Source organism: Phragmites australis, chromosome 2 (genome assembly GCF_958298935.1).
Source record: "Phragmites australis chromosome 2, lpPhrAust1.1, whole genome shotgun sequence".
NCBI lineage: Eukaryota > Viridiplantae > Streptophyta > Magnoliopsida > Poales > Poaceae > Phragmites > Phragmites australis.
This window is the reverse complement of record NC_084922.1, coordinates 41,247,443-41,272,630: the sequence shown is the minus strand read 5'-3', so window position 1 is coordinate 41,272,630 and position 25,188 is coordinate 41,247,443. Positions and strand designations below refer to the sequence as shown.

At 43.9% G+C, this 25,188-nt stretch overlaps 3 protein-coding genes across 6 annotated transcripts; 2 read left to right on the top strand and 1 right to left on the bottom strand.

Annotated features, from left to right (window-relative positions):
* Positions 1-3,427: 3,427 nt before the first annotated feature.
* Positions 3,428-11,736, bottom strand: LOC133908902 (uncharacterized). Of its 2 annotated transcripts, XM_062351119.1 has the most exons (4): positions 11,278-11,709; positions 11,103-11,178; positions 7,981-8,152; positions 3,428-3,763 (listed from the first exon to the last, which is right to left on the bottom strand). In XM_062351119.1, the coding sequence occupies exons 1-4, from the start codon at positions 11,377-11,379 to the stop codon at positions 3,682-3,684; spliced, it is 432 nt and encodes a 143-aa protein (XP_062207103.1). In that variant the 5' UTR covers positions 11,380-11,709; the 3' UTR covers positions 3,428-3,681. The 2 variants fall into 2 exon arrangements, with proteins under 2 accessions (XP_062207103.1, XP_062207104.1); XM_062351120.1 differs by lacking the exons at positions 3,428-3,763; positions 7,981-8,152 and adding an exon at positions 8,779-8,972 and having other exon boundaries at positions 11,278-11,736.
* Positions 11,737-15,340: 3,604 nt separating this feature from the next.
* On the top strand, positions 15,341-17,295 carry LOC133908901 (peroxidase 1-like). Of its 2 annotated transcripts, none has more exons than XM_062351118.1 (4): positions 15,341-15,858; positions 15,999-16,184; positions 16,298-16,467; positions 16,536-17,295. In XM_062351118.1, exons 1-4 carry the CDS (start codon positions 15,634-15,636, stop codon positions 16,951-16,953), a joined length of 999 nt encoding a protein of 332 aa, XP_062207102.1. In that variant the 5' UTR covers positions 15,341-15,633; the 3' UTR covers positions 16,954-17,295. The 2 variants fall into 2 exon arrangements, with proteins under 2 accessions (XP_062207102.1, XP_062207101.1); XM_062351117.1 differs by having other exon boundaries at positions 15,348-15,858; positions 16,298-16,463; positions 16,532-17,295.
* A 1,776-nt stretch (positions 17,296-19,071) lies between these two features.
* On the top strand, positions 19,072-24,881 carry LOC133908899 (autophagy-related protein 18f-like). 2 transcript variants are annotated; one of them, XM_062351113.1, is made up of 9 exons: positions 19,718-19,779; positions 20,854-20,967; positions 21,057-21,315; positions 21,387-21,803; positions 22,398-22,628; positions 22,698-23,528; positions 23,635-23,801; positions 24,040-24,372; positions 24,561-24,881. In XM_062351113.1, exons 2-8 carry the CDS (start codon positions 20,948-20,950, stop codon positions 24,359-24,361), a joined length of 2,247 nt encoding a protein of 748 aa, XP_062207097.1. In that variant the 5' UTR covers positions 19,718-19,779; positions 20,854-20,947; the 3' UTR covers positions 24,362-24,372; positions 24,561-24,881. The 2 variants fall into 2 exon arrangements, with proteins under 2 accessions (XP_062207096.1, XP_062207097.1); XM_062351112.1 differs by having other exon boundaries at positions 19,072-19,779; positions 20,854-21,315.
* The last annotated feature ends 307 nt before the right edge of the window (positions 24,882-25,188 follow it).

Below are 25,188 nucleotides of genomic sequence, written 5' to 3'. Positions count from 1 at the left end.
CAACTACTTGCTAACAACAGAGTATCCCCTCTGGTTGCAGAAGAATTCAAACAGCCTACTGCGTGCGAAGTGAATCTAAGACCATTTTCAATGGTTTTTTTTTCAGAGATCAAAATTCTTTTACGACAGAATTTTTTTCTCTTCAGTATTTCAACGGTTTCCCTTTACAGTTTTCGTCAGAAGGGATTCTCAGAGTCATTCCTTCCAGGACGGGATTCTCTCTCCTTTCCCTTCGTGATTCTCCTCAAAAAGAAATTATTTGAGATAAGAGAAAATAAAAGGAATAAGAACGAAAAAAGAATCAGAAAAGAAATAAAATAAAGAGAATATAGTTAAAAATAATCTAATATAATCTATCTCCAAAATCCAAACTGATGGTGATAGAATGGACGTCCTTGTCCGTTAGCCTGAACATCGTTGTGTACGGCGGAATAGAAACGTGAGCCATGCTTAGAATTATGCTGAAGTGACAAGTATAATGGTTGCTTTAAAACTGATGAACGGATTTCCTCACTGCTGTTTAGATGTGATGAACAGATGACGATGACATGCGGACGACCTAATTACTCAATTTCCCGTTTTTCCCAATTTCAACGTTTTTTAATTGGTCAATCTAGGCGAAGAGAAACAAAGACGATTATTTTTATAAGCCAGTTGGTTCAAGTGTCGGTCTCTATATATAATCAAATAGTGATATGTAATTTTTTTTTTCTTTGATTGCTGTCGACATTGCCCCATATGTCCCATTCCTGGCTTCGCCCTATTGATTTCCCGGGCATTTTCTGGTGATCTGGTGGTGACAGGTAAGCGCACGAATCGAGAAGACAATGGTGCACTACATTGTAGAGTTCGCATGCACGATGATGCACCGATATAAACCAGAAAAATACGTGCCCCGTATATATGTCCAGCCTCGAGATAGGCACACGCTACTGCAACTGGAAGGTTCATATATGTTTTCTTATAAAGGAAATGAAAAGGATCAGAGGTTACATCAGAAAGCTTCTGGTCAAATAAAAGGAATAATCCAAATAAAATAAATTGTGGTGGAAACTTGAATCTGGTGATTGTACGTAGCAATTCATTGTGCGCCAACAAAAAAAAAACTGTAGAATGCTTCAACCGTCACTGTCAAACATAAATTTAATGATTCTCTTATTGGACTGACTTACTTAGAATAAGATGTTTTTTTTCTTTAGGGGAGAAAAAAAGTTGCTTGAGAATGACCGGATTGCTACATTTTGGGAGGATGTATGGATTTCTCTCAGCCCTTTCTTTAATGTTCTCTACTTTTTATTCTGTCTGTAATCAGAAGAATATTATAGTGTTTTGAGTGTCATAATATGCAATGGAATCTTATTTTTAAAAGATGGTTTAATAATGACCTTCAAATGCAATGGCATCTGATCCAGACTCATGGTCTGATGATGTGGTTTCTTTGTCTTTTGATGGTTTAAAAGATGTTCATTTAGGTGGGTATGATGACGTGGTCTCTTGGTCTTTTGATAAAAAAGATACTATCAGTGTGAAATCTATGTATAATTGGCAGATAAGAGATGCTCTCTATCAGCCATACAAACACATTTGGAAAGCTAAAATTCTCTTGAAGATTAAGATCTTGTGGTTTATGCAGCATAATTCTATTCTAACAAAAGACAACTTGATTAAGAGAAGATGGAGTGTAGACCATTCCTGCTACTTATGCATTCAAAATAAGACATGCCAACATCTTTTCTTCCTCTTCCCTGTTGCTAAGGTTGTGGGGGTGTCATTGCTACTGTTATTGGTGCCAATATTATTCCCAACTCTTTGCAAAAATATTACAAATGACAAGGACAAGTCGTCGGTCATCTGCACCTTGATGAGATCCCTCCCGAATGTAGGTGACAACGAAAGTCTAACAACATGACGCTACGACTAGGGTTTTTTAGGCGCTGTCCGTCAGATAATTATCGTCGAAACTTCCGATCCACATTAAAGTTTCCGATTATCCTTGCAAGAACTTCCGGTTCAGAATTACACACGAGGTGCTCACTGTTTGACGTATGATATATTTTTGCATCAACATCATGGTTTTGATTGTAAACTCTTAAGGTTTTCCGTTGTCGAAAAAAAAGAAGAGATAACATAAACCTTCCGGTGATAGGTTACCAGTGAAATGTTTCTACCCCCTGACGTGGCATCAACATGTCCTTCTTTGATAAGCAAAATTACCCATGTATCTTAGAAACATGCACTGATGCACCTACACAAATTGCGAAGTAAGTACCCAATATGACAACGGACAGTGATACGGGCGCGAAACGACTACAATCTTCATATATCGAAAGATCAAATTGTGCACTTCACCTTTCGTTACCAGAAGTCCAGATCTAGTTCAGCGACAATCAAATTACAAGATGGAAATATACTACACTGAAAAATAATTAGACATGTTTATGTGTGATGGACCTTGCTTCCATCAGAAATCAAAGGAAACAATCACCAATTGCGCACTTCAATATGGAGAAGAAAGCCACGGATTCATCTGGCAATTAAGCATCTCAAATCGGCACGTTTATTAGTGTAAGAGCTGTTCAACACTCCCCTCGAGAGAAAAAACTCTTTTTTCTTTCTCGAACACGCAGAAAAGTTACGCGTCATTGCATTAAGAAAAAAATAATCTAGTTTATGAGAAAAATCGGACCTGAAAATCTTAACAAGCACAGCGTTACAAACCGCAGAGCCCAACTCACGCGCAAGACAAAGAAGAAAGAAATAAATAAACCCTACCCCTGAACAACCATGGCAAGCGCAACCAACAGCATATAACCCAACACTCTTAAACAGCCAACGTCATCCACACCTAACGACACTACTTAGCCAGCAACTAAGTCTAACTAGCACCTCAACCAGAACATCCCGACAACACTATAGGCGGAGCCCTGCTCCCACGCCTGATAATCAACTTGATCGGTGGCTCACGCCAAACCACAAGCAACAGATAGGGTTCTAAGACGTCGGAGCATAGTCCCTGCCATAAAGCGCCGAAAGGTGACGAGAAGCTCCGCCAAACAAGAGAACGAAGGAGACAGACAAACAACAAATAATGAAGGATGGTGAGCCATGCAAGAAGTGTCGTTACTTGAAACATTAAAAGATAGAGATTCTTTGAAATGACATCTTCAAGAAGGAAACAGCAATAGAATCGCTGTCGCTCATCTAGAAAGCCGTTGAGGTTTCCATCTAGAAAAATTCCAAGAGAAGCTTGGACACAATATCTCCAGAAAGGTAATGACACCCTCAAGCATCACCGTCGTCAGTAATGAGATGAAGCTTGCCAAAGCTCACAACGACGGTCGGTAATGAGATGAAGCTTGCCAAAGCTCACAACGACGGCATCGACCGATCGACTAGTGCACTAAAAGAGCAGCAACACACAGCACAATAGCAAACCCCGAGCAAAAACTCGGCGTGGAAGCAGCGCGGCCTCCTTGAGCTTCCTCGTAGCAGCACAGCAAAAACTCTTCCCTTAAAACTTTATCTGTAACCTATCCTGTGTCTATGTACAAACATATCAAATAATGGTGATACACGCACTGATGTATGACTGCTACATTAGCATCCAGCCATTTCTTAGATTCTTCTGTACAAACATTAGTAAAATGCTATGTCAAGCAAGACAAAGCAAGGCTGATCCTATCACTCTCCATCAGCTTGACCTCCTGTCATCTTCCCCATGGAGAGCGTGAAGTACAGCAGTATCAACGTGCCCACGCTGGATCTATAAATTAAAGGATATGCCAGTAAATGTAAATATTGCAACGCAGGAAACGTTGTAGCACATATGCAAACTAAGCAATATCAGCAAGAAGGTGAGGTAACTAAATAAGCTGACAAAAATAAAAGCAGTAAACGATATGTTTTGAAAAGTTGTTTCGAATAGTCTGTTTCAAACGATCTGTTTCCGGCTGCCTTTTATATACGTCTACGACATAATATGCTCAAACCAGTGAACCATCTGTTTCGAACAGTTGTTTCATGTAGCGTGTATATGGAGGTAACTCAATAAGCTGACAAAAATAAAACAATATCTGTGGAGGCATGGTTGTACTATTTCCTAATTCTCTTTTAATATCGAGTTTTTGCCATCATTTGAGTTTTCTTTATTGAACTCTAATTAATCATTGTTACAAACTTTCAGACATAAATAGTCTTTAGCTGTCTGCGTGTCGTGTACAGCATGTTCAAGCGTACATTCTGCCCATCAATGAAATTGCCAAGTTGGTGACCACAATAAAGAGTTACGCTTAGCACAACTCTGCCAGCAGAAAAAAATTAAAAATAGGACAGATTCAGAGTTTCGGAACCTCGACAGGTCTTTGTTTTACAGGGATTAGGACCAAACTGTAGCGATGGGTGTAACGCCCTAAGTTTTTGGCATTTAGATTTTAGCAAAATTCATTTCTTTTAAAAAAATTCTAATTAATTAATCCAACGTAAAATTCAAGAAGTATATATATATATATATATTCAAATATATTATTATTTGATTAAGTATTCTAAAGTGCACCGAGTTAGTTTATGAAATTAAACACTGCATTAAGATGATCATTGCATTCTTGGTTTATTTGGTTTTCTTCATTCCTTGAGTGCATATTTGAATTTGAATGTCTCTTAAATTCAAATTTAATCCCTAAATTCAATTTCAGCTGAACCCAAAAATCAAGTCAAATTATGTTGCATTCAATTCTTCAAATCCAAATCCCTCCCAAAAATCAAGGATTCAAATCCAAATCTAAATAATCCTATTTGAATTAATCCCAAATCCAATCCAATTCTTTTCCCCCATCCCGGGTTCCTTCCTCTTCTTTTGCACAGGCGGCTATGCCTGGCCTAGCCCCACCCCACCCCCATAGCCCCGGATTGAGATCCTCTGCTTTTACAAAGCAAAATCACCACACTACGGTATTTGTGACTTTAGCAATTCCGCGAGTCGTTGGATTGAGAACGGACAACGGAGATTTATTGCTACAGTGACGCTACAGCATCTGTGCTACAGTACAGTCATCCCATATTGTGTCCATTTCATGTGCTACAGTAATTCGCTACAAAATACTGTAGCGTCACCCGCATTTTACTGTTCAGAAATAATGTAGCGCGGTGGCTTTCCTAGGTAATGCTACAGTACAGGCATCACATTTAATGTGCATGGCCCGTGGTGCAGTACAGTCATCCGTGCTACAGTACATCATCACACTGTGTGCATTGCCCATGCTATAGTACAGTCATCCGTGCTACAGTACAGGCATCACATTTTGTGTGCATTGCCCGTGCTACAGTAATTCGCTACAACATACTGTAGCACCACTTGCATTTTACTGTTTAAATAATGTAGCGCGGTGACTTTGCTCTGTAAAGGTAGAGAATCCCGGTCCCCCAGACCCCCCCGGCGCACCTTGGGCCACGACGCCATCTCGACCCAGTGCCGCGTGCAGCATGCCGGGTCGGTGCTACTCTCTCCCTCCCTCTCACCGACATGCAGGACCCATGAATAGTAGGCTTCTCCCACCTCCAGCTCCCCTATATCTGCTTTTTCTGCACATTCAAGGCACGACGACTTGTGCTTTTTCTGCACATTCAAGGCATGACGACTTACCAGCCATCCTCACGCTCACTCTACTCTCAGCGCACGCGACCCAAGACGAAGGACTAATGCCCACAACTTAGGCGTTCGCCGTGCGCGGCTAGCCAGCGGTCGCGCTGCCACACCCCTGTCAGGAACCCGAGTCGGGCCTTTGGAGGCGGTTGGCTATAGGCCGGTTGGAGGCGTGGTGTGTGGGCTTAGCCCGTATGTGTGTGGGCTACGGTGGACATATAACCCGTGAGCTGTAATTGAAAAAGGTGAACGGACATTTGCTATCTTCTAATGAACATGGAAATCTTCTTCTTCCTCATGGTTCCTCACATGTTCCTCTCTCGTTCCAGCCTATTCAAATTGAGATCCTAGCCTCACGTTGCCGCTGGCGAGCTCGAGCAACGAAGCACGTGACAATTGGTATCAGAGCCTCCACCACCATATCCTCCTCGCCATCGCTCTCTGCCGACACCAGACAAGCCATGGACAAGTTCTCGACTTCTATGGCAAGGATGGAAGTGACGTTGCGCCGAATGACTGAGAGGCTGAAGGAATTCAATGGTGTTAGTGATGCCTCCTTGGGGGTGACTGTCACCCCTATTGAGATGGACCACTCCATGATCCGTACGCTCGAATCCACTCCGACCACAGCTGCGCTGGCCTATCCGCGACCAACAGGTGGTGTGAAGAAGCCCCATCGCTACAGGCCTGGGACGGCGGCGCTGCACGAGATCCACAAGTACCTAGAGGAGCATCAAGTCGTCATCCCACGGTTACATTCTCGCACGGGCGGGCGACATTCTCCCAGCTGGTGCTGCTACCCGGCGTGACGCACCCACCAGTGACGACATTGGCATCATCCCCATCTCCGCCCGTGACGTTGCTACCGTCAACACCAACGCCATTGCCTGCGCCAACAACCCCTATGCCGTCGCCGCCAGAGATCTCGGCGCCATCAACACCTACGTCGTGCGCTACAAGGACGCGAGCGCCTCCCACGTTGCGACCACCCGCCTCCACGGCCAAACGCTCACCAACTGCTCGACGGTTTGTCGCAACCACTTCTCTAAGCTCCCATGCATGGTGATAGCTTCAGGATTCATCGGTGACACCCTGGCTTCGCCGTCTACACCTGCACTGCCCGGTGGGCAGATGGCCAAATTGTCTGACCTTCCCCTAGGGTGCTTCACTTTCGACGCTGGCGGTAACAACGACTCCTACGACGATGTGATCTCACTGGGTAACAGTGACACGAACAACGTGTGATTCTACGAGTGGGCCGCGAATGGTGGCACTCAGCTGCGGTTCTATAGCCACCTTCCCAATGGCAACCTCAGCGGCCTCCTCCACAGTGGCCTCGCCAAGGGCGTGCCCGCGGACGAGAGGGGCGCGCGCGCTTCGCAGTTGTGCTCTGCGTCGCTCCCACCGTCGTGTACGAGCAGCCCACACATCGCAGCGCTGACTCAGACCAGTCCAATGGCTTTGTCCTCAGCATCGCTACCTCCATATGGCTACCCGTCCCCTATGACCTTGGACCCAATTCCACCGATGACACCCGTGTTAGCATCTCCCACAACACTGTGGAGCCCAAGCATGATGTGGCGCATCTCGTCACCGAACTCTGCGCAGTCGACAGCGCTGCTATGGTCGGCATTGAACTACTCAAGAAGTCGAGGAGGCTGGTTGGGCAGGGGTGCGGACGGCCGAGGAGGTCACACAGGGAAACTGGAGGCCCGAGGCCAAGGTGATGGGTGAGTTGAAGTTGCGGTGTGAGTTAGGCATTTCAAGCGACTCATGGACACTCACGGGTGAAATTGACTGGCTCATTTCGGATACGTGATCTGTCAAATCTGTGAACGAAAATTTAAACCCGAAACCAGACCCATCAGATGCAGAACCTACGGGTACCGAACCTAAGGGTCCAATTGTCATCCCTAGTCCAGACCGGCTCTTACATCTGGTATGGTCAATGGTGACCATTACAAATTGAAGATTGACAAAACTAAGGTATACGATTTTAACAGAATTCTTTACATGTGTACAATTTACTCTGAGTTCTGACGAAATCTATCTGGTAGGTAAAGCCCTGACGGAACAGCCACGTACTACCTGATGGACACCAACCTATTGAGACCTTTTTCACGAAAAGGAAAAGAAGACAGCAACAAGGTTCCTAACCGCTGGCTGTGACACACACGAGGCAACTATATGCAACGCACACGATTGACCCGGCAAGGGTCCTTTTGGGTACTTTTAATCATGCTGTTTGAAGAGGACATGAGGAATTAAGCCTGGAAATGAAAGAAAACGTATGGCCCGCCTGTATGGACCAGGGCCATAGAGGATGCCTGCTGATTACTCACAGTGCTGCGAAGGCGAATAGGATCTTCCTGGGATCACGCCACCGCGGAACCCGCCGGCCCGCACGTCGGCGCTTCGCCCCGACGGCTGTTGGTGTCAAGGGGTGGAACTGCTCCCTCGGGCTACAATCAGCGTGCACAGGCACCGCCTGCTTTTCATACAAGCCCGCCGCACCTGTGCATTATTGTTGAGTCGTGGATCAATGAGTGAGTGGGTGACCAGATGATACGCATACTGCACAGATTGGTCATCACAGCAAATTTATCAACTTCTTCTGTTCAGTACTAAGAGACTCCTGAGTGGAGTTCTGGTAGCAGTGCCTTATTTCTTTGCTAACTTTGTCGTTTGTCCTTTTAGACATCGACTCAGTTTGCGATGCACGTTCTTTTTTACCATTATTTTTTGCTACTAATATGTTCACAAAATTATGAAATATGATTTTTTTTTATTGCGAAACTATCAATACACATTTCGTTGTGACAAATCTAAATTGCCAACTTAGATACTCTTATGAACATTAGTCGTCAATTTTTTTAAAGATCAAATGCACGCAGTCTAGAAGAATGTAAATTTTACTACATCAATGTTAAGAAAGGGATCTTTCAGTTACTATGTGGTTAGCTAAAACATTGCGTTAGGATCGCAGTTACTACTTAGTTGACTGAAAATCCGAAACATCGCGTTAGCTTAAGAGCTTTAAGTTGATACCTTTCCATACTGACCAAAATACAAAATTAGACAACATATATAACCGTATTTATCGAAATAGATAACATATTATCGTATTTACAATTTTAGCATTTGTATTCGTCACTTCATTTACTGAATATGACACTGAAGCACCGTATTTGATACACGGTGTACCGAAAATGGACTACAGTACCATATTCGGCGCACACGTGGCCCCGGCCATGAACAGTGTCACGCATGAACAGTAACAGCAGTCCGTTTGAATTTCGCTTTCCCTCTTCTTCAAAACGGTGGTCTTCTGTTACTGCAAAAATTTTAAAACTTTTTTTTACGTGTTCTATAATCCATGTGCAACCAATTTTAATTAGATTCACCGAAAAATCCTTTGTATATTTTAAACTAAAATTCTCAAAAAAAAAACTACTTTTATAACTTGTAACAATTGTTAGTGTCTCAAATAAATTCCAAAAATCTAGAAAAATTCACTAATATTCTTCTTATGTGATGGACTAATTTCTAGAATTATTCCTAGCCCTAGGTTATATGATGAAAAAGTGAGTTCTTTGTAATGCTCTATTTATATGTATTTTTATCATTTCATGTCATATTTTTGTTTTAATTTAATTTGAATTCGAACAAAATTCAACTATCTAGAGTAGTCTAGACCAAGTCACTCCGCACTAGGAGGATGCGAGCGACCGAGGAAAAATAGTCAGCGGGTGAAAACCCATGGAATTGAAGATGGTGTCAATAAAATTTAGAGGAGAGACTCTAATATCATATTGGAAAGCGTTGTCACCTCTCTCGAGGCTATGTGGATGTATATATATAGACTGCCGAACCACAACTAGAGTTACAAACGGATTACATCTCATACTGATGATTTCGATCATATGAAATAATGCATGGATACAAAACCGAGTTTATCTCTGAGTTCTATCTCTAAACCTATCCAAACAAAAAAAACAATATGTCCGTCGCGGAGTACGTCAGAAAGATGATGAGTTGGTTACGATAATATTTTGGTAAACTTACCCCTTGATTGTAGGTTTTGTGCAGGTTTAAATTTATTTTATTCAAATTGAATTAAAAAGAGTATATCACATGAAATGATAAAAATATATATAAATAGAGCATTACAAAGGAGCTCACTTTTTCATCATATAACCTAGGGCTGGAAATAATTTTAGAAATTAATCTATCATATAAGAAGAATATTAGTGATTTTTTCTAGATTTTTGAAAATTTATTTGAGACACTAACAATTGTTAAAAGTTATAAAAATAGTCTTTTTTGGAGAATTTTAGTTTTAAATCTACAAAGGATTTTTCGGTGATTCCAATTAAAATGGGTTGCACATGTATTATGGAACACGTAAAAAAAGTTTTAAAATTTTTAAAGTAACAGAAGAACACCGTTTTGAAGAAGAGGGAAAGCAAAATTCATTGTTGTACTGTTCATGCGTGACACTGTTTATGGCCGTGATTCGGCTTATAGTGTGCCGAATATGCCACCGTAATCTATTTTTGTATACCGTGTGTCGAATACTGTGCTACAGTGCCATATTCGGCACACCGTATGTCGAATATGGCATTTTTGGGTACGGTGTACCGAAAGTCAATTTTCGGTAAATGAAATACCGAATACGAATGCTAAAATTGTAAATACGGTGATATGTTACCTATTTCGGTAAATACAATCGCGTATGTTGTCTAATTTTAGATTTTTGTCTTCCATATTGAGTGTTGAGCCCACCTATACATCGTACTATCTTCGTTATTAAATAGATATTGTTTTAGAAATTTGATTTTATTTTTAAATAGATATAATTTTAGGTTTTTAAGTGATGTTTTACTAGAGTGTATATATTAAAAGCTATTGGAAAGTGAAATTTAGAAGTATGTGGATTGGTGGCTTATGTATTATTGATTGAATGTTAAAGAAATCGAGAGGGATAAACATATTATATATAAAAGAATTTATTATAATTTTATTATGTATATCTAAGATTAAAATGATATTTGAAAGAGAACATAAGTAGTAACAAAAAATAGAGTATGACAGAGCGGCGCCTAGCCCGCTGGGCCTGTCACGCTTGTTGCTGCATTGATTAGGTGGCAGGTAACACTAGCGTCTAGTTCCAAGGATCGTGGATTGATGAGAATGCAGCTATCCCACGCAAAGCATCTGGCATGACCCACAATTGAAGGGCTGCATTTGATGAGAAGTCCTGCCAAACTCGTGCGTGGACTCCTCATCTACTACATCCCCTGACGCAATCCGCGAATTTACAAAACCAGAAGTAAAGTGGTACAGATGCTAAAGTATCTAACGCTACCAAACCTGAACGGGCAAGGAATTGAAGATTTGGAGTGATGAGCGTTTCAGAATTCTGAGCACTGACAGAGGAAGCAGGGAGGATGAACGCACTGACCGGTGGAAGGAGGATTGCCGCCGTCGCCGCTCCGCTCCCGCTCGAGAGCCTTCCCAACCAACGATGACTCCATCATCTTCTCAGCCCCAACCAGAATTGGTTATCGCAGCGACAGGATTAGAAATGACAAAATAACCGAGCAAATAAACAACTTCTAGCAAACGGCAAGGTTTACCTGGTCCGCGTTGGCATCGGGTGACTCCGCCTCGTCCCGGATGTCGAGCGCCACGAACTCCGGCGCGGCGCTCCGGTCCACCTCCCGCCGTAAGAGGTCCATGGGCGCCGTCTAGGCTACCACCTCCCTCCCCTCCGCTCTTCTCCTCTGCCCGCTTCCAATAGCCTCACCGACGGGAAAACGAGGCAGGAGTACACATCACGGTGGCGGCAGCCGGCAGGCACCGGGTGTTGGACTTAAACCGGTTGCGAGCCTTGACCCCGCGCGCGCGGAGGTGAAGCCGAGACAGCGTAACCGCAGCGGCGGCGGAGACGAGGTGGCTGTGAGAGTTTGACGGAGCCGGGAGGAGAGGGAGCGTGATTTTGGCAGCGTGCGATTTAATGCGGGGAAGGGTGTGAGGTCGGCCGCTCAGCAGGACGGTTGGGGCGCCGGGGCGGTAGACACGTCGCTGCGGACGGGGAAAGGGAAGGAAAATCTGGTCTCTATTGATTTTGGGTTTGGAATTCATTTCTGGCGGGGAAATTATGTGACTGTTTGGTACTACCTCTATTTTTTATGGTTTATTTTAGTTTTTGGTATACATAACAATATTATAATAAATTCTTTTATATATGATATATTTATCCATCTCGATTTCTCCAGTATTCAATCAATAACACATAAACCAATAATTCACCATATTTATTAAATTGAAATTCCACTTTCCAATAAACTTAAATATAGACGCTCTAGTAAAATACTATTTTAAAAACCTAAAACGACATCTATTTAAAAACAAAATTAAAATCATAAAATTACATTTATTTGAGAACAGAGATAGTAGAGCTTTGGCTCTAAGATTTTTTATTTAATATTTTAAACTTTAGAAATTTATATAGTTAAAATTATAGGTATATTGAAAATATTTAAGTGAATATTTTTTATTTTAACTAAAATAAAGACTTAAACGACAATCTTATTCTACAAATGTAAGATCTAATATGAAGTTATGAACTAAAATTCTACCGAATAGAATCTAAACAAGCCCCAATATACAATTCACGTCTAGGAAAACAAAGAAAGAGATAAACATGTGAGCTGTCGCTTTTTTTATAATCAAAGCTTCGGTCAGGAAAAGCCTTCTTCATTCACTCGTCATCCATCAAAATTGGAATTGAAGTTTTTATATGCTATAGCTTTTGTCTGGCAATCTGGAAATCTGGAATGTTTTTATATGCTCAAGAATATTTTTACTCACGCAAAATTTTATTCCACGTAATTGATACAGCACATGTTTTTCTTTTTCCGAGTGGAAAATTGCTACAGCACATGGGCTCACTGTTCTCAAAAAAGAAAAAAGGAAACTCTGTAACCTCTCGATTCCAGTCCATACGAAGCCCGTCCTGTGTTTTACTGGTCGATCTAGCTTCGCCCAATAACTATTGTTCCAAGCCCAAGCGGGATCCGGCCTCAATTGGGAAATATTGGGCCGGGACACAGATTCATGAATTCTTTTCTTTGAGGGCACAAATTCGTGAATTCTTTTCTGAAAAAGGTATATTTTACCTCCCTCCTTAAACTATTGCTGCAGTCGATTTTCCTTCTTAAACCCAAAAAACAGACAAACAACATCCTCCAACTATTAAAACCGTTTGATTTACCTCTTTAAGACCAAAACCACGCTGGTTTTGTTGACATGGCATCCAACGTGCTCAAATTCTGCTGGCATGGCATCCAGCTAAATAACCCAGTCAACACAATCATCAAAACAAAAAAATGGAGTGGGACCTGCCTGTCATCCTCCTCTCACCTTCTTCTTCCTTGCCTCCTCCTCACTACTCCCTCGACCGGACCACCATGGTTCTCTGCCGACCTGCGTGGCTCCACCCTCGTCATTGAGACCGTCGTCTGCCTCTCCCTCTCCTCATTCTACGCCATCGCCGACGCACTCACTGAGCAGCCAACGCCGCACTTCAGTACAAGCACCGTAGCCTGCTTCTTCCTCACTCCAATCGAGTGGAGTGGAGATACATCCGGACGTGCATTGACTCCTTCCTCCATCGGAAACTAGTAATTAATCCCATCTTTCTTGGACGGATGCACTTGTTCTAAATCAACTTCAAACCTCCCTTTCTTGTATTGTAGCACTCCGGTGACCTACGGTACAACCACAAGAATGGCATGCTCGGTCGTGGTGGCGCCATGGAAGCCATGAAGGTGGGAAGTGGAGTTCACGCACAACTTCGCGACGCTGCTACAGGCCCTTCCACGCTGCTTAATGATATCCTCCACCGCTCCAGCGTCAAGCTCTGCCACCGATTCAAGGCAACTGACTCTTAGCTGCTTCTTTCCCACGGAAGTAATTACAAGTGTGATTTGTTGCGATTCGGCGGAAAGATTGGATTTTGGTCGAGCAATTTTGTGCTTTGGAGTGGGAGTGGAGCTGTTTGGTGTGATTTGGAGAGGAAATGGTGGGATCATTGTGAAGTTCTTGTGGGAGAGGAGACTAGGAGAGGGATTGGTGGCCTAGTGCCATCGGCGAGATAGGGAAAGAAGGGTATTAAAAGCTGACTTGTGGGTCCATTGTCTTTTTAATTTAGTTTTTGATTTGTGTCAACTTGTTTGCTTATGTGGATGCCATGTCAGCGGAATTTTAGTACGTGGATGCCATGTCAACAACACCATGGTGATTTTGGTCAAATAAACGGTTTTAATAACTGGAGGATGCTGTTTGTCTGGTTTTTGGTTTTTGGGTTCAGGGAGGATATTCGAACTGCAGCAATAGTTCAAAGAGGTAAAATAGATTTTGAGGGTACAAATTCATAAATTTTAGTCTAATGCTATTCTTAAGTGTGTGTTTTTACAAAATCTCTTAGTCGACGGCTGTGAGCTGTTAGATGAGCATCCAACGGTTCAACACCGTCTTCTAGCTCCCGCCCGTGCCTATCTTGTTCATCGTGCCCCGCCTCCCACCCATCCCTAGCCGTTTTCGACGGCGTTCTCACCGCTAGATCCGTGCCTGCCACCCCCTAACCTGATCGATTCGCGCTCCTTCACCCTACCCTGGCCCACCGGTTATCTTTCGTTGTCCTCACCCCTGCGCTCGCCTCTTCTATTGGGTCGACCTACCTCCTCCAAAATCTCTTCTAAGACCGGCGAAGAAGAATCCCGAATCAAACCCCCACCTAGAACCACATCGGAGGCTGAAAAATCTCATTTGAGATTTTAGGTGTCCGAAACGTGGGAAGTTTGAAAAAAAAAAAAAGCCATCGTACGCACTAACACCAGAACATGACAAGAAATGGTCAAATTGTGCGCCGCTCTAAATCACCTAGTGATAGCTGATACAACGACATGCTTTACTTTAGTTTGGACTCTGCACATCTGTCCGATTTCACAACTCTCTCCTGTCAGACGCAAAACTATGACTTTGAATATATCGTTGGCTTGCACGGCTCCACCTCAGCTAGCGCTCCTACGTCAAGCAGTGGCGGGTCCAACCCAGGGAGGCTCTAGGCCCCTACTACTTTGTAGTCATTCAGTGGAAGTCTCGTGAGCCCCCTCAACAAATCTTGTTTTCCATGGATGAGGTAAAGAAAGGAGAAAAGGGAGTGGAAGTAGAAATGGAACAGGAGAAAAAGAAAGAAAGAGGTCGATAGCTTCCCTACCTGCTCCCACTGCGTCCCCACTTGTCAGAACAGCTACTAGACGAACAGCTCACGTCTACGCTCCTCGTCGCCTTTGCCCGGCCGGTTATTTTTTTCGTAAGAAGCTTCCAAGTACAACCTTCGTCTCGACAATTCCAAGCTTGCGGATGAACGGCCAGGTCTATCTATAATTGTCAATGAAGACAAGGCTTTGGTAGTCGGCTGAAAGCTTCCGTTGACAATTTCAACAGCCGCCACGTCCAGGAACCATCACCGCCGCCGCGCCGCCCCTCCGTGTACCCGCTCGTGCCTGCTGTCGATCCCGTGCGAAACGGCGAGTTTTTCGTCCCGGCCCCCTTTCCGCGTGGCCTCCAACGTTCCATTCCATCGCTCCGGCACGGCTCCGAGATTCCTTTGACAGCCTCAGTTTTTTAACCAACTCGTGTATTCTGAGCTCACTGAAAGCGAGGTCCGACCTACCTACCACCGTCTCTCTCCCAGCGAAGACTTCTCATCGTTTCTTTATTCTCGCGTTCCGCGGTTTCATTCGCGGGAGGTGGCGGGTACCGCCACACCGGCAATTTTAAAGTCCGGTTACCCAAGCAAATCTCCAGTTCTTTGCCATCTCGGTCGAGTTCTCGGATCGCACGAGATGGTTTCAACGCTTCTTGAGCTGCTTCCGTGACTCATAATCAACGCCAACGACGACTTCCGGCGGCTTCGGTTGCTGATGGCATTGGGCCTCCTGCTCGTGAGGCTGCTGATGGTGGCAGCGGTCGTCGCGGGCGGGCTGCCGCGCCGCGCGGACGCCGGCGGGCTCGCGGTCGGGTTCTACAACAAATCGTGCCCGCAGGCGGAGGACCTCGCGCTCGCCGAGATGCGGGACATCGTCGAGAAGGACAAGACCCTCGCGCCGGCGCTGCTGCGGTTCATGTTCCACGACTGCTTCGTCAGGGTGCGTCGTCGTTGCCTTCAATTTGCTTCTGCGCGGCTCCGCGAGCGATCATCGCGTGCACGAAACACGAGTCGGTGAGTTGCCGTTCGTGGCCGTGACGAGGAATTAACTCGTTCTTGGATGCGTGCTGCGATGCGCAGGGGTGCGACGGGTCGATCATGCTCGTCTCGCGGAACGGGACGGGGGAGAGGGACGCCCTCCCGAGCCACGGCCTCCGCGGCTACGGCGAGATCGAGAGGATCAAGGCCAAGCTGGAGCAGGCGTGCCCGCTCACCGTGTCGTGCGCGGACATCATCGTCATGGCGGCCCGGGACGCCGTGTACCTGGTAAGCTAGCGCGCGAGCGCAAACTCGGTCCCCTCCGTCTCGGCGAAATGCATCAAGTTCGAACGCCGTGATCTTTACTGGTTTCCTCCAATCAAGCGTCTTCCTCCTTCCAGAGCGATGGGCCGCGGTACGCGGTAGAGACCGGACGCCGGGACGGCAAGGTGTCGGCAGCCTTCGACGCCAACAACGACGTCCCGCCCCCTAGCTCCAACATCGTCGACCTCAAGACCTACTTCAGCGTCAAGAGCTTGGGCTGGAAGGACCTCGTTGTCCTATCAGGCAAGTAGCAATTAATGAACTAAGCTATATGTTCCAACTGATTGCTTCATAATTTGCTCCATTTGCAGGAAGCCACACGATCGGGTGGACGCAATGCTCCACGTTCGCGGGGGACCGGCTGTACAACTACAGCGGGAGAGGGGTGCAGGACCCGTCGCTGAACAAGAAGTACGCGGCGGACCTGAGGCAGGCGTGCGAGGCCGGCGTCCCCGACGACGAGACGGTGGTGGCGATGGACCCCGTGAGCCCCTACACCTTCGACCTGGCTTACTACCACGACGTGTACAACGACACGGGCCTCTTCCTCTCGGACCAGGCGCTCCTCGACGACCAGTGGACCAGGGAGTACGTGGCGCAGATGGCGGCCGCGGCGTCGCCGGACGAGTACTTCCGCGACTACGCGGTTGCCATGACCAACATGGGCAGGATCGAGGTGCTCACGGGCGACAGCGGGGAGATCAGAAAGGTCTGCGGCGCGTACGTTGACTAAAAGCAAAGCTAGCCTAGCGATTTTTCAATTGGTTGATGGTGGTGAGCTGGTGCAAGTGGTGGACTGGATCGATCGTCATGTGGCGGCGACAACCACCACTGCACTTGCGTTATTCTATTCGGATGGTTCGAGAACTGACGTCGCCGTGAGGCGGATTTGTATTGCTGGTACTGAAAGAAAAAATAAGAAGAAATTGTATGTAGGCTAGCTGTAACTTTTTTTTTATCAATACCGCTACATCGCGTAAACGTATATATGTACTCACACAATCACACACAGTCATTCACACAATGTTTGCTAAAGACCGGACTGTAAATAAAAAGTCCTCTCTTTTGTTGTTCACCCTGCGCCTCTATTGCTTGGTGAGGTGTGTGAAGAGTTTTTGTTGCTCGTTCACACGATGACAAATGGCAGCTGATTTCTTTCCTTTTGGAACAATTGATGGCTTCCTGACTGCACGAACTCGACATGGCAAATCCTTTTTTTTTTTTTTTGAGAGAGAGAGAGAGACTCGGCAATTCGACATGGCAAACCTAAGCAGCGAAAGTGCTGCCTCTCGCCAAACGGCCCAAGGATTTTTTTAGAGGAGCCCAAGGAGATTCTTGTAGGCAAAAATTCCCGTCGCAGCAGCAAAAGTGGCGTGCGGCTCGCCCAATGGGCCTGTCCCGGGCACTTTTTCCTGCCACGCGGGCTATAAGACCTAGCGGATGAAGCTACGTTAGATAAGCCCAGTCGGCCCATTTGTTGGCCCGGCCTCTTTTCCGTCACACTTTTAAGCTTGGATCTGACCCGTTTAGCAACGTGGGAGAGAGAATGTAAAAAGGAATTGAAAGGGAACGTGCTTTTTCTTAAGTGGAAGCACGCATTTGTTTGTTACGTAGCTAGCTCGCTTGCTTCGGCAGCGTCGTGTGATTGATCCTGTGCTAAAAACAAGCCCTAGCGTGTTCCATTTCGTCGCCGTATTCCGTCGTAGGGTGTTAGGGAGAACCTATGGGAAACTCGACCCATGGTCCAACCATGGTACAAACTTTTATATCTGACTTTCCATTTTTAAACTTCTCTAATACTGGTGCGGGAATCGAGAATAGCTCGGTTGGCCCGCCCACGTTCAAGGTTTTTCTGGTTTTCTCTCTTGGGTACGGTAGCACGTGAGTGTGTGTTTGTAATTAAAAATATACTGGTACTTACCTATTTTTTCACCGGTGTCTCGGAAGCCAATAGTTTGGCAGCTCAGCTGATTATGGTTTTTTCTATGGTGGTACCTGTTCAGATTCGAGTTCTAGATTTGACATGTATGCTTATATTTATAAATTAGCTATATATTTTTGTGTCCTGTTGGTATAGAGATGAGAAACTGTATTATCTGTATTAAAAAAAAACATGTATACCTTCCAATCACAAATAAGTATTATTTTAATTACATATAATCAATATTTTTAAATTTTAACTACAAATTACTCTTTATATATTGAATTATAATATTTAAAAATAATATAGATAGATTTATTTTGAAATATAGTTTTATAATAATATATATAAATAGATTACACTAAAAAATAGTAGACAAAAAAATATTTTAGAACCAATATCGATGTCCTATTGACAGAAGGGAGCACTGGGTATGGCACGGCCAGGCCATTACGGTCCAATCGAGATCAGACGTCAGATATGTATGCTGACACAAGCCAGCCAGCTGGCCATAATGTAGACAACAAGCGACGTGAGAGCCTTTAGCCCACACCCACACGCCGGAACAGCAAACGTAGACGGCGAGGCATGGTTTATCTCCCCAGCCAAGTCACCGAATAAGTCTAGTTGGTTTATGTCTAAATTTGTCATATTTAAAATTAATTAAGGATGGTTTATCATAAAAATCGTGGTTAAAAATTTCTTAGTCATATGTATAATAAATTTAGTTAAAAAATCCTAAATGTATAATATGTGAACCAGTAAGCTAACAAAATATAACTTATTATAGTTATAACAGTCAACCGAACAACTATAATATTATTTACGTTATAACTAATTTTAAAGATGATATCTCAAATTAAATATAACAAATTTAAATATGAACCAGTCAGATAGTGACTAGCTTGCTTTCTTCACCGCATCATCTTCTCTCCGGTACAAACCAAACCAAAGCAATACGAACACCTTTGCCTCGCACCGCGTCGCCGTCGCCCCTCCCCTCTCCTCGTCCTCGGAAAAAAAAACAGCAGCAGCCCTCGCGCTTTCTCCGATCGAATTGCTCTCTCGTGTCGCCCCGGGGCAACCGCCACCGGTTCGGCCGCTCCTCCCCACCACCAGTCGCCTCGCCCCCGGCGCGCCGGATGATCTAGGCCTCTCGCCCACCCGTGCCGATTCCCCCTCGAGCTCGCTACCCCCGCGCGCCGCCGTGGCCATGTCGCTCGCCTGAGGATACGGTCGGTGAGCTGTTTCTCGCGAGAGTCCCCGAGTCCCCACGGAAACAGCCCGGGGCCGTCAGCGAGCGAAGCTGGCCGCTTGGCTCGGTCGATCGATCCGAAGCGGCGGGCGGTTCGGTTGGTGGTTCCGTCTTGGCTTCGTCCTCTAGCTTGGAAGCTAAGGCTGGGCTTGGTTCCGTTTGCATCTGAGGAGGAGGGCGTGGGGGACTTGGTAGCGTGCACGGTTGGTTTCCGGACCGGCTTGATGCGGGACGGCGCGCATGCCTCTCGCGGCGGCGGGTTCTTCTCGGCGCGCTCGCTCTCCAACTGCATGCGAATCATGTCGTCGGGGACGTCCACGGCCGCGTCCACGCTGCGCTCGGCCGGGGCGTCGCTGGTGAACTCGATCGCCAGCCGTGACCAGGTTCGTTTGCTTCATTAAACGACTCTAGTCCCCCCCCCCCCCTTTTGTGTGTGTGTGGTTTAGTTTTAGCATAGGTAATATGGAGTCGCTAATTATTGGACACTGGAGAAGCTTTTACCAGTTGGTTCACGTCTGCGTTAGTTAAAACGAGCAAAAAGTGTATTTATGGCTGGAAGGCACTTCCGTTTTTGTTCCTGCACCCCAAAGATGTGGCTAGATTTGTATTTATTGTCAATGTCTCATGCATTTATTGCGACCATTATAGTAAATCACTCTCATCTTTGTACTGAAACATGTTTAATGGTAGTTCGTTATTGTAGTAGTCAGTGTTACTTGTTCAGCAGTAATCAAAGCGCTGAGATGATTTGAATGTTATCAGACTTGCCAAGATGCAGATATGAACTCTGTACAGCTATCCCAAATCCAAAAGGTTCCTGTTTGGTCAGCACATTATGCCACCGTATATTCTACATCCTTCCCATTCCCTCTATTTATGTGTTATTTGTAATGAACTGATTTATTGACTTAAGGATCTCCATTGTGTCATGGACATTAAACATGAACCTCACCATGGTCCATACGGTATATGAACCTCACCATGGTCCATACAGTATAGCAAAACGACTCTATGCCAAGAAAAAAAGGTGGTTATGGTATTGAGACTTTGCATTAAAGTTCCGTGTTGACAAATATGTTACAAAATAGAAAATAAAGAATACTGTCCAATTGTCCATATGTTAATTGTTCAGCATCCCATCTATGCAAACTGTATGTAAAAGCTATAGATGAATAATGCGTATAGGTTCCTGATTTTCGGTGTTTGCAAGTAATATTTTTGTATTGACAGTTAACAACTATCATTGCGTAGCAAATATAAAAGAAATAACACTGTCTATATGTTTATTGTTTAGCTATAAGTCATGCAAACTGTGTATACATCATATCTATCATCTATGAATGATGCACCTACGTTCATATTCACTTTTGAAATGCGTTATTCTCTATAATCCTTGTAGGCAATAGTTCCATGCAACAGTGCACTAATAATAATCTTATATGTCATATGATTTGCAGGTACAATGGGCTGGTTTTGATAAACTCGAATGTGGGGTTGGCATGCCACGGCAGGTTTTGTTGCTGGCTTACAAATCTGGCTTCCAGGTATGGGATGTCGAACATTCTGATGATGTAAGACAGCTAGAATCCAGACACGATAGTGCTGTTTCTTTCATACAACTGCTAAAGAATCCAATTGCCACAATGAAATGTGAAGACAGATTTGCAGATGTACGGCCATTGCTAGCTCTTGCCTGTGAGGGAATTTACACAGGAAATGGAAACAGCCATGATACTAATGTTCCTGTTTTTGATGGAACCAATGGTGCTTTCCATAACATAGGCAGTGAAAGCCTTCCTACTGTCATTCGCTTTTATTCACTGAGGACCCATGAGTACGTGCATACATTGAGGTTCAGATCAGCTGTTTATTCCATAAGGTGCAGTCCAAGAGTTGTAGCTATTTCTCAGTCTACTCAGGTATGCCATTTTCACTGTTCCAAAGCAGTGTTTGGATCATGAGTGATCCTAATGGAAAAATAATGTTGCAGGTACATTGTTTTGATGCTGCGACATTGGAGAGAGTCTATACTGTTCTTACCAGTCATACAGTTGCACAAATTTCAGGTTATGGCCCCCTGGGATTGGGCCCTAGATGGATTGCGTATTCTGGGATTCCAGTTCCGGTTCCAGATACAGGACGTGTGAGCCCTCAGCTTCTTAGTCTGTCTCCCTTTGTTCCACCTCCTGGTTCGAATGGCAGTGTGGTGGCATATTATGCAAAAGAATCAAGCAAGCAGCTGGCTGCTGGCATTGTAACACTTGGTGATGTTGGATATAAGAAGCTGTCCAAGTATTGTTCAGATTTCATTCCAAATGGTAATGGTACTGTAAAGCAAAGAAATTCTGGCTACAAGGCAAATGGAGCAACAAATGGGCAACTCATTGACAATGAGTATGCTGGAACGGTACATACTTGTTCACAGTACATATATTCATCGTTAACTTTGTCATCCCAAAGGTGGTGATAAAATTTGTTGCCACTGTTGCAAACTTTGTCATGTCATTTCCTTATGCTAAAAGTAGTAACAATCAACTAACTGTAAGGCCGTAAGGGATCTCGCCACCTGACCAGTTGGCTAATAATCCGATGAAGCTATTGTTGTTCCTCAGGAAGAATCCAGGGCTGACCTTCCATGTCCTGCCTTGTATATATGCAATACAGAAATATGCTTGAGCTTGAAAAACCAGGCATTTTGTTTAGTTATTCGTTTCTAGACGATACAGGAAGAACTATGTTATCCATCAACACTAGAGCAGATGGTGTAGCAGGAAAGGTGGATAGTTAATTTCTTGGTCTCAGTGGAATTCAAAGATATAGTAGCCTAATGGATGAGGGTGGATGGAAAATTTTCTTATCTCTCTGATTAAGTTTTTGTTGTAAACAAATGTTCTTTTATTTTTGCAAATTACATGTGCCATTATCTTAATATGATTATGTCATTTTGTCTTGCCTACTTCACAGAATGTTGACTTGTAGTCTGTTCCCCTTCCACTGGCAGGTCATTGTTCGAGATATTGTCTCTAAATTATTGATAGTTCAGTTCAGGGCACATACTAGTCCCATTTCGGCACTTTGCTTTGATCCAAGTGGAACTTTGCTGGTGACAGCATCTGTTCATGGCCAAAATATCAATGTTTTCCGCATTATACCACATGGGAGTGCATCAGAAGCTGGTCAAATTGGAACCTATTTTCATATGTACAAATTGCAAAGAGGCATCACCAATGCGGTAAGCTGGCATACATATTTCTTGCTCATTATTTGTAATCTTGTTGTAAAAGTGTCACCTTTGTTATAGGTCATCAAAGACATCAGCTTTAGCGATGATAGCGAGTGGATAATGATTAGCTCTTCAAGAGGAACTAGTCATCTGTTTTCAATATCTCCATATAGTGAATCTACAAGCTTTCACTACAGCGATAACAACCCTTCAGAAAATAATTACGTGGTGGATTCATCAGTTAAGCATACTGCTCATTGGTCCCAAAACTCAACACCCTCTTTGAGTCTCAATCAGAAGACACTTTTCGTATCTGGACCCCCTGTCACATTGTCTGTTGTTAGCAGGATAAGAAATGGGAGTAACTTTTTTAAGGGTGCTGTCCATAGTGCTGCAGCATTTGCAACAAGTGTTTCCAGTCCAATTTCTGGTGCTATTGCTTCAACATTCCACAACTGCAAGGGTGGTGACCTTAATTCAGATGGCAGTTTGCTTTGCATAAAGTATTATTTACTAGTGTTTTCTCCATCAGGAAGCATCATACAGTACGTTCTCCATCTCTCAGCTGAACAGGATTCTGGATTTGATTTCCCCTCAGGTCCCATTTCTTATGGATCAGAGAGAGAAACTGATACAAAATTTGTTATTGAAGCTCTTCAGAAGTGGGATGTCTGTCATAAAAGAAATAGAAGAGACAGTGCTGAGAGTTTTGCATATAGTGATTTTGAGAATGGAGAAAATAATTTTTTTTTCCAGAAAGTGACAAAGAAAGGAACTAGTATCTATCCATTTGGTTGCGCTGCTGCTGAAAGGCCAAAGCTCAGTGCTGATGAAAGTCGTAATATCTATATTTCTGAGAGTGAGTTGCAGACACATGTTGTGCAAATTCCACTGTGGTCTAGATCTGGGGTATTTTCTTACACCTTTTCACTTCCAATGCCACATTTATCTTTTCTGTTTGGTTGACATGCTTGTGACTTGTAAATTGTAACACCTTCTTGTTAACCGATGCCAGATACACTTTCAAGTAATGAGGGGTCGAACTTTAGAAGCAGACAATATTGATACAATTTCAGGGGAAGTTGAAATAGAAGAAATCCATACTCATAATATAGAATCAAGGTCAAAGAATCTCATACCAGTCGTTGACTCTCTTCATACATCAAGGTTTCAACAGACAAGGTATGCTCTAAGCTTGCATTCTTGAGCACTTATTGCTAGTGATTCATGTAAAGTCAGTATTACTATTTTCGTTACTGATTGATGAATTAAGTGTAATGTAGTATTTCATCTATATGGCTGATAAAGGTTGGCTGCTTTTTTGTTAGATTATTTGGACCTTTATGTTGAGATGGGAAAGGGCTGATATTCTGTCTGATTCGGTTTCTCCTTTGCTCACTTATATCCTTTTATCCTCTAGGTTGAACACTCCTGATAACAGGTATGGACTGCTGCAGCGGCAGACATCTGGAATTTCAGAAGATGGTAGACTCTCTCGCAGAAGCAGTTGTAGTTCTTTGGACTGCATGTCTGAAGGCCCCAAAAGCTCTGATGGCAGTGGTTTCGGTAAATATATAGTAGATGATAGCGGTTCTGCTGTAAATACCAATGCAAGTGTTAAATGCCATGCCGAGCTTGTAAATAATACTGGGAGCCTTGGCTTGTCAGACGCCCAGCTCGGATTTGTAAATAGCAAAGAGGACGGTGAAGATAGAGAGCAACTCCCAGACTTGTTATATTGACTGTGATCAAGGTAAGTGCTTTAGCATTTCTTTTTTCCTTCAGCACGGGCTTACATGCTATATTGCAAATGGACAATCCTGTCATGCAAATAACCAGTTACAGCCTAGATTTTGTTTACACTATTGCATTAGCCTAGATTTTGTTTACACTATTGCATTTGTACCATCATGGTCATGAGCTCTCTGACATGGCTCGCAGATGATCGATGGTGATGGAGAAGCCTCTTTAATCGCTGAAGTCTTCATTGTGCGCATGTAGCTGAATTCTTTCATTTATCCATCCGGAGTTATTGACGTCTCTTCTATAGTTCTATTTATAGGCATTCATGAAAAAAATTAATGATAAAAAGATAGAAAGGGAGGTTGAATTATGGCCCTATCGGTATGGAAGCTTTGGTGCTGTGAGTTGGGTTTCTATCTTACAAGAATTTGTACATAACAAATATTGTTCATTGCATTTCCTATAATAATACATAATTTGTGAATATTTAAATGGTAATATATTTCCAACTCCATACTAGTTCCAGCTACTTGAGATCTTGCACTGGTTCACATATGCCGTCTCCTTTGTATGTTGCAACTGGACCAACAGCATGTGTTGTAATATTGCCAATTTTTCGCAATGTTTATCTATTGAGAAAATTATAACTGTAGTTAGCACATTATTATCAATATCTACCCCTGTTTTAATAAAATGAAAGATGCAGCATGCCGCATGACATCTAATACAGCATGTTAGATAATTTCGTCCCCCCCCCCCCCCCCCAAATTAGTGCTGAACTCTGCTTGTTGTGGGCTCAAACAAATATTACGAAATGGAGGGCTAA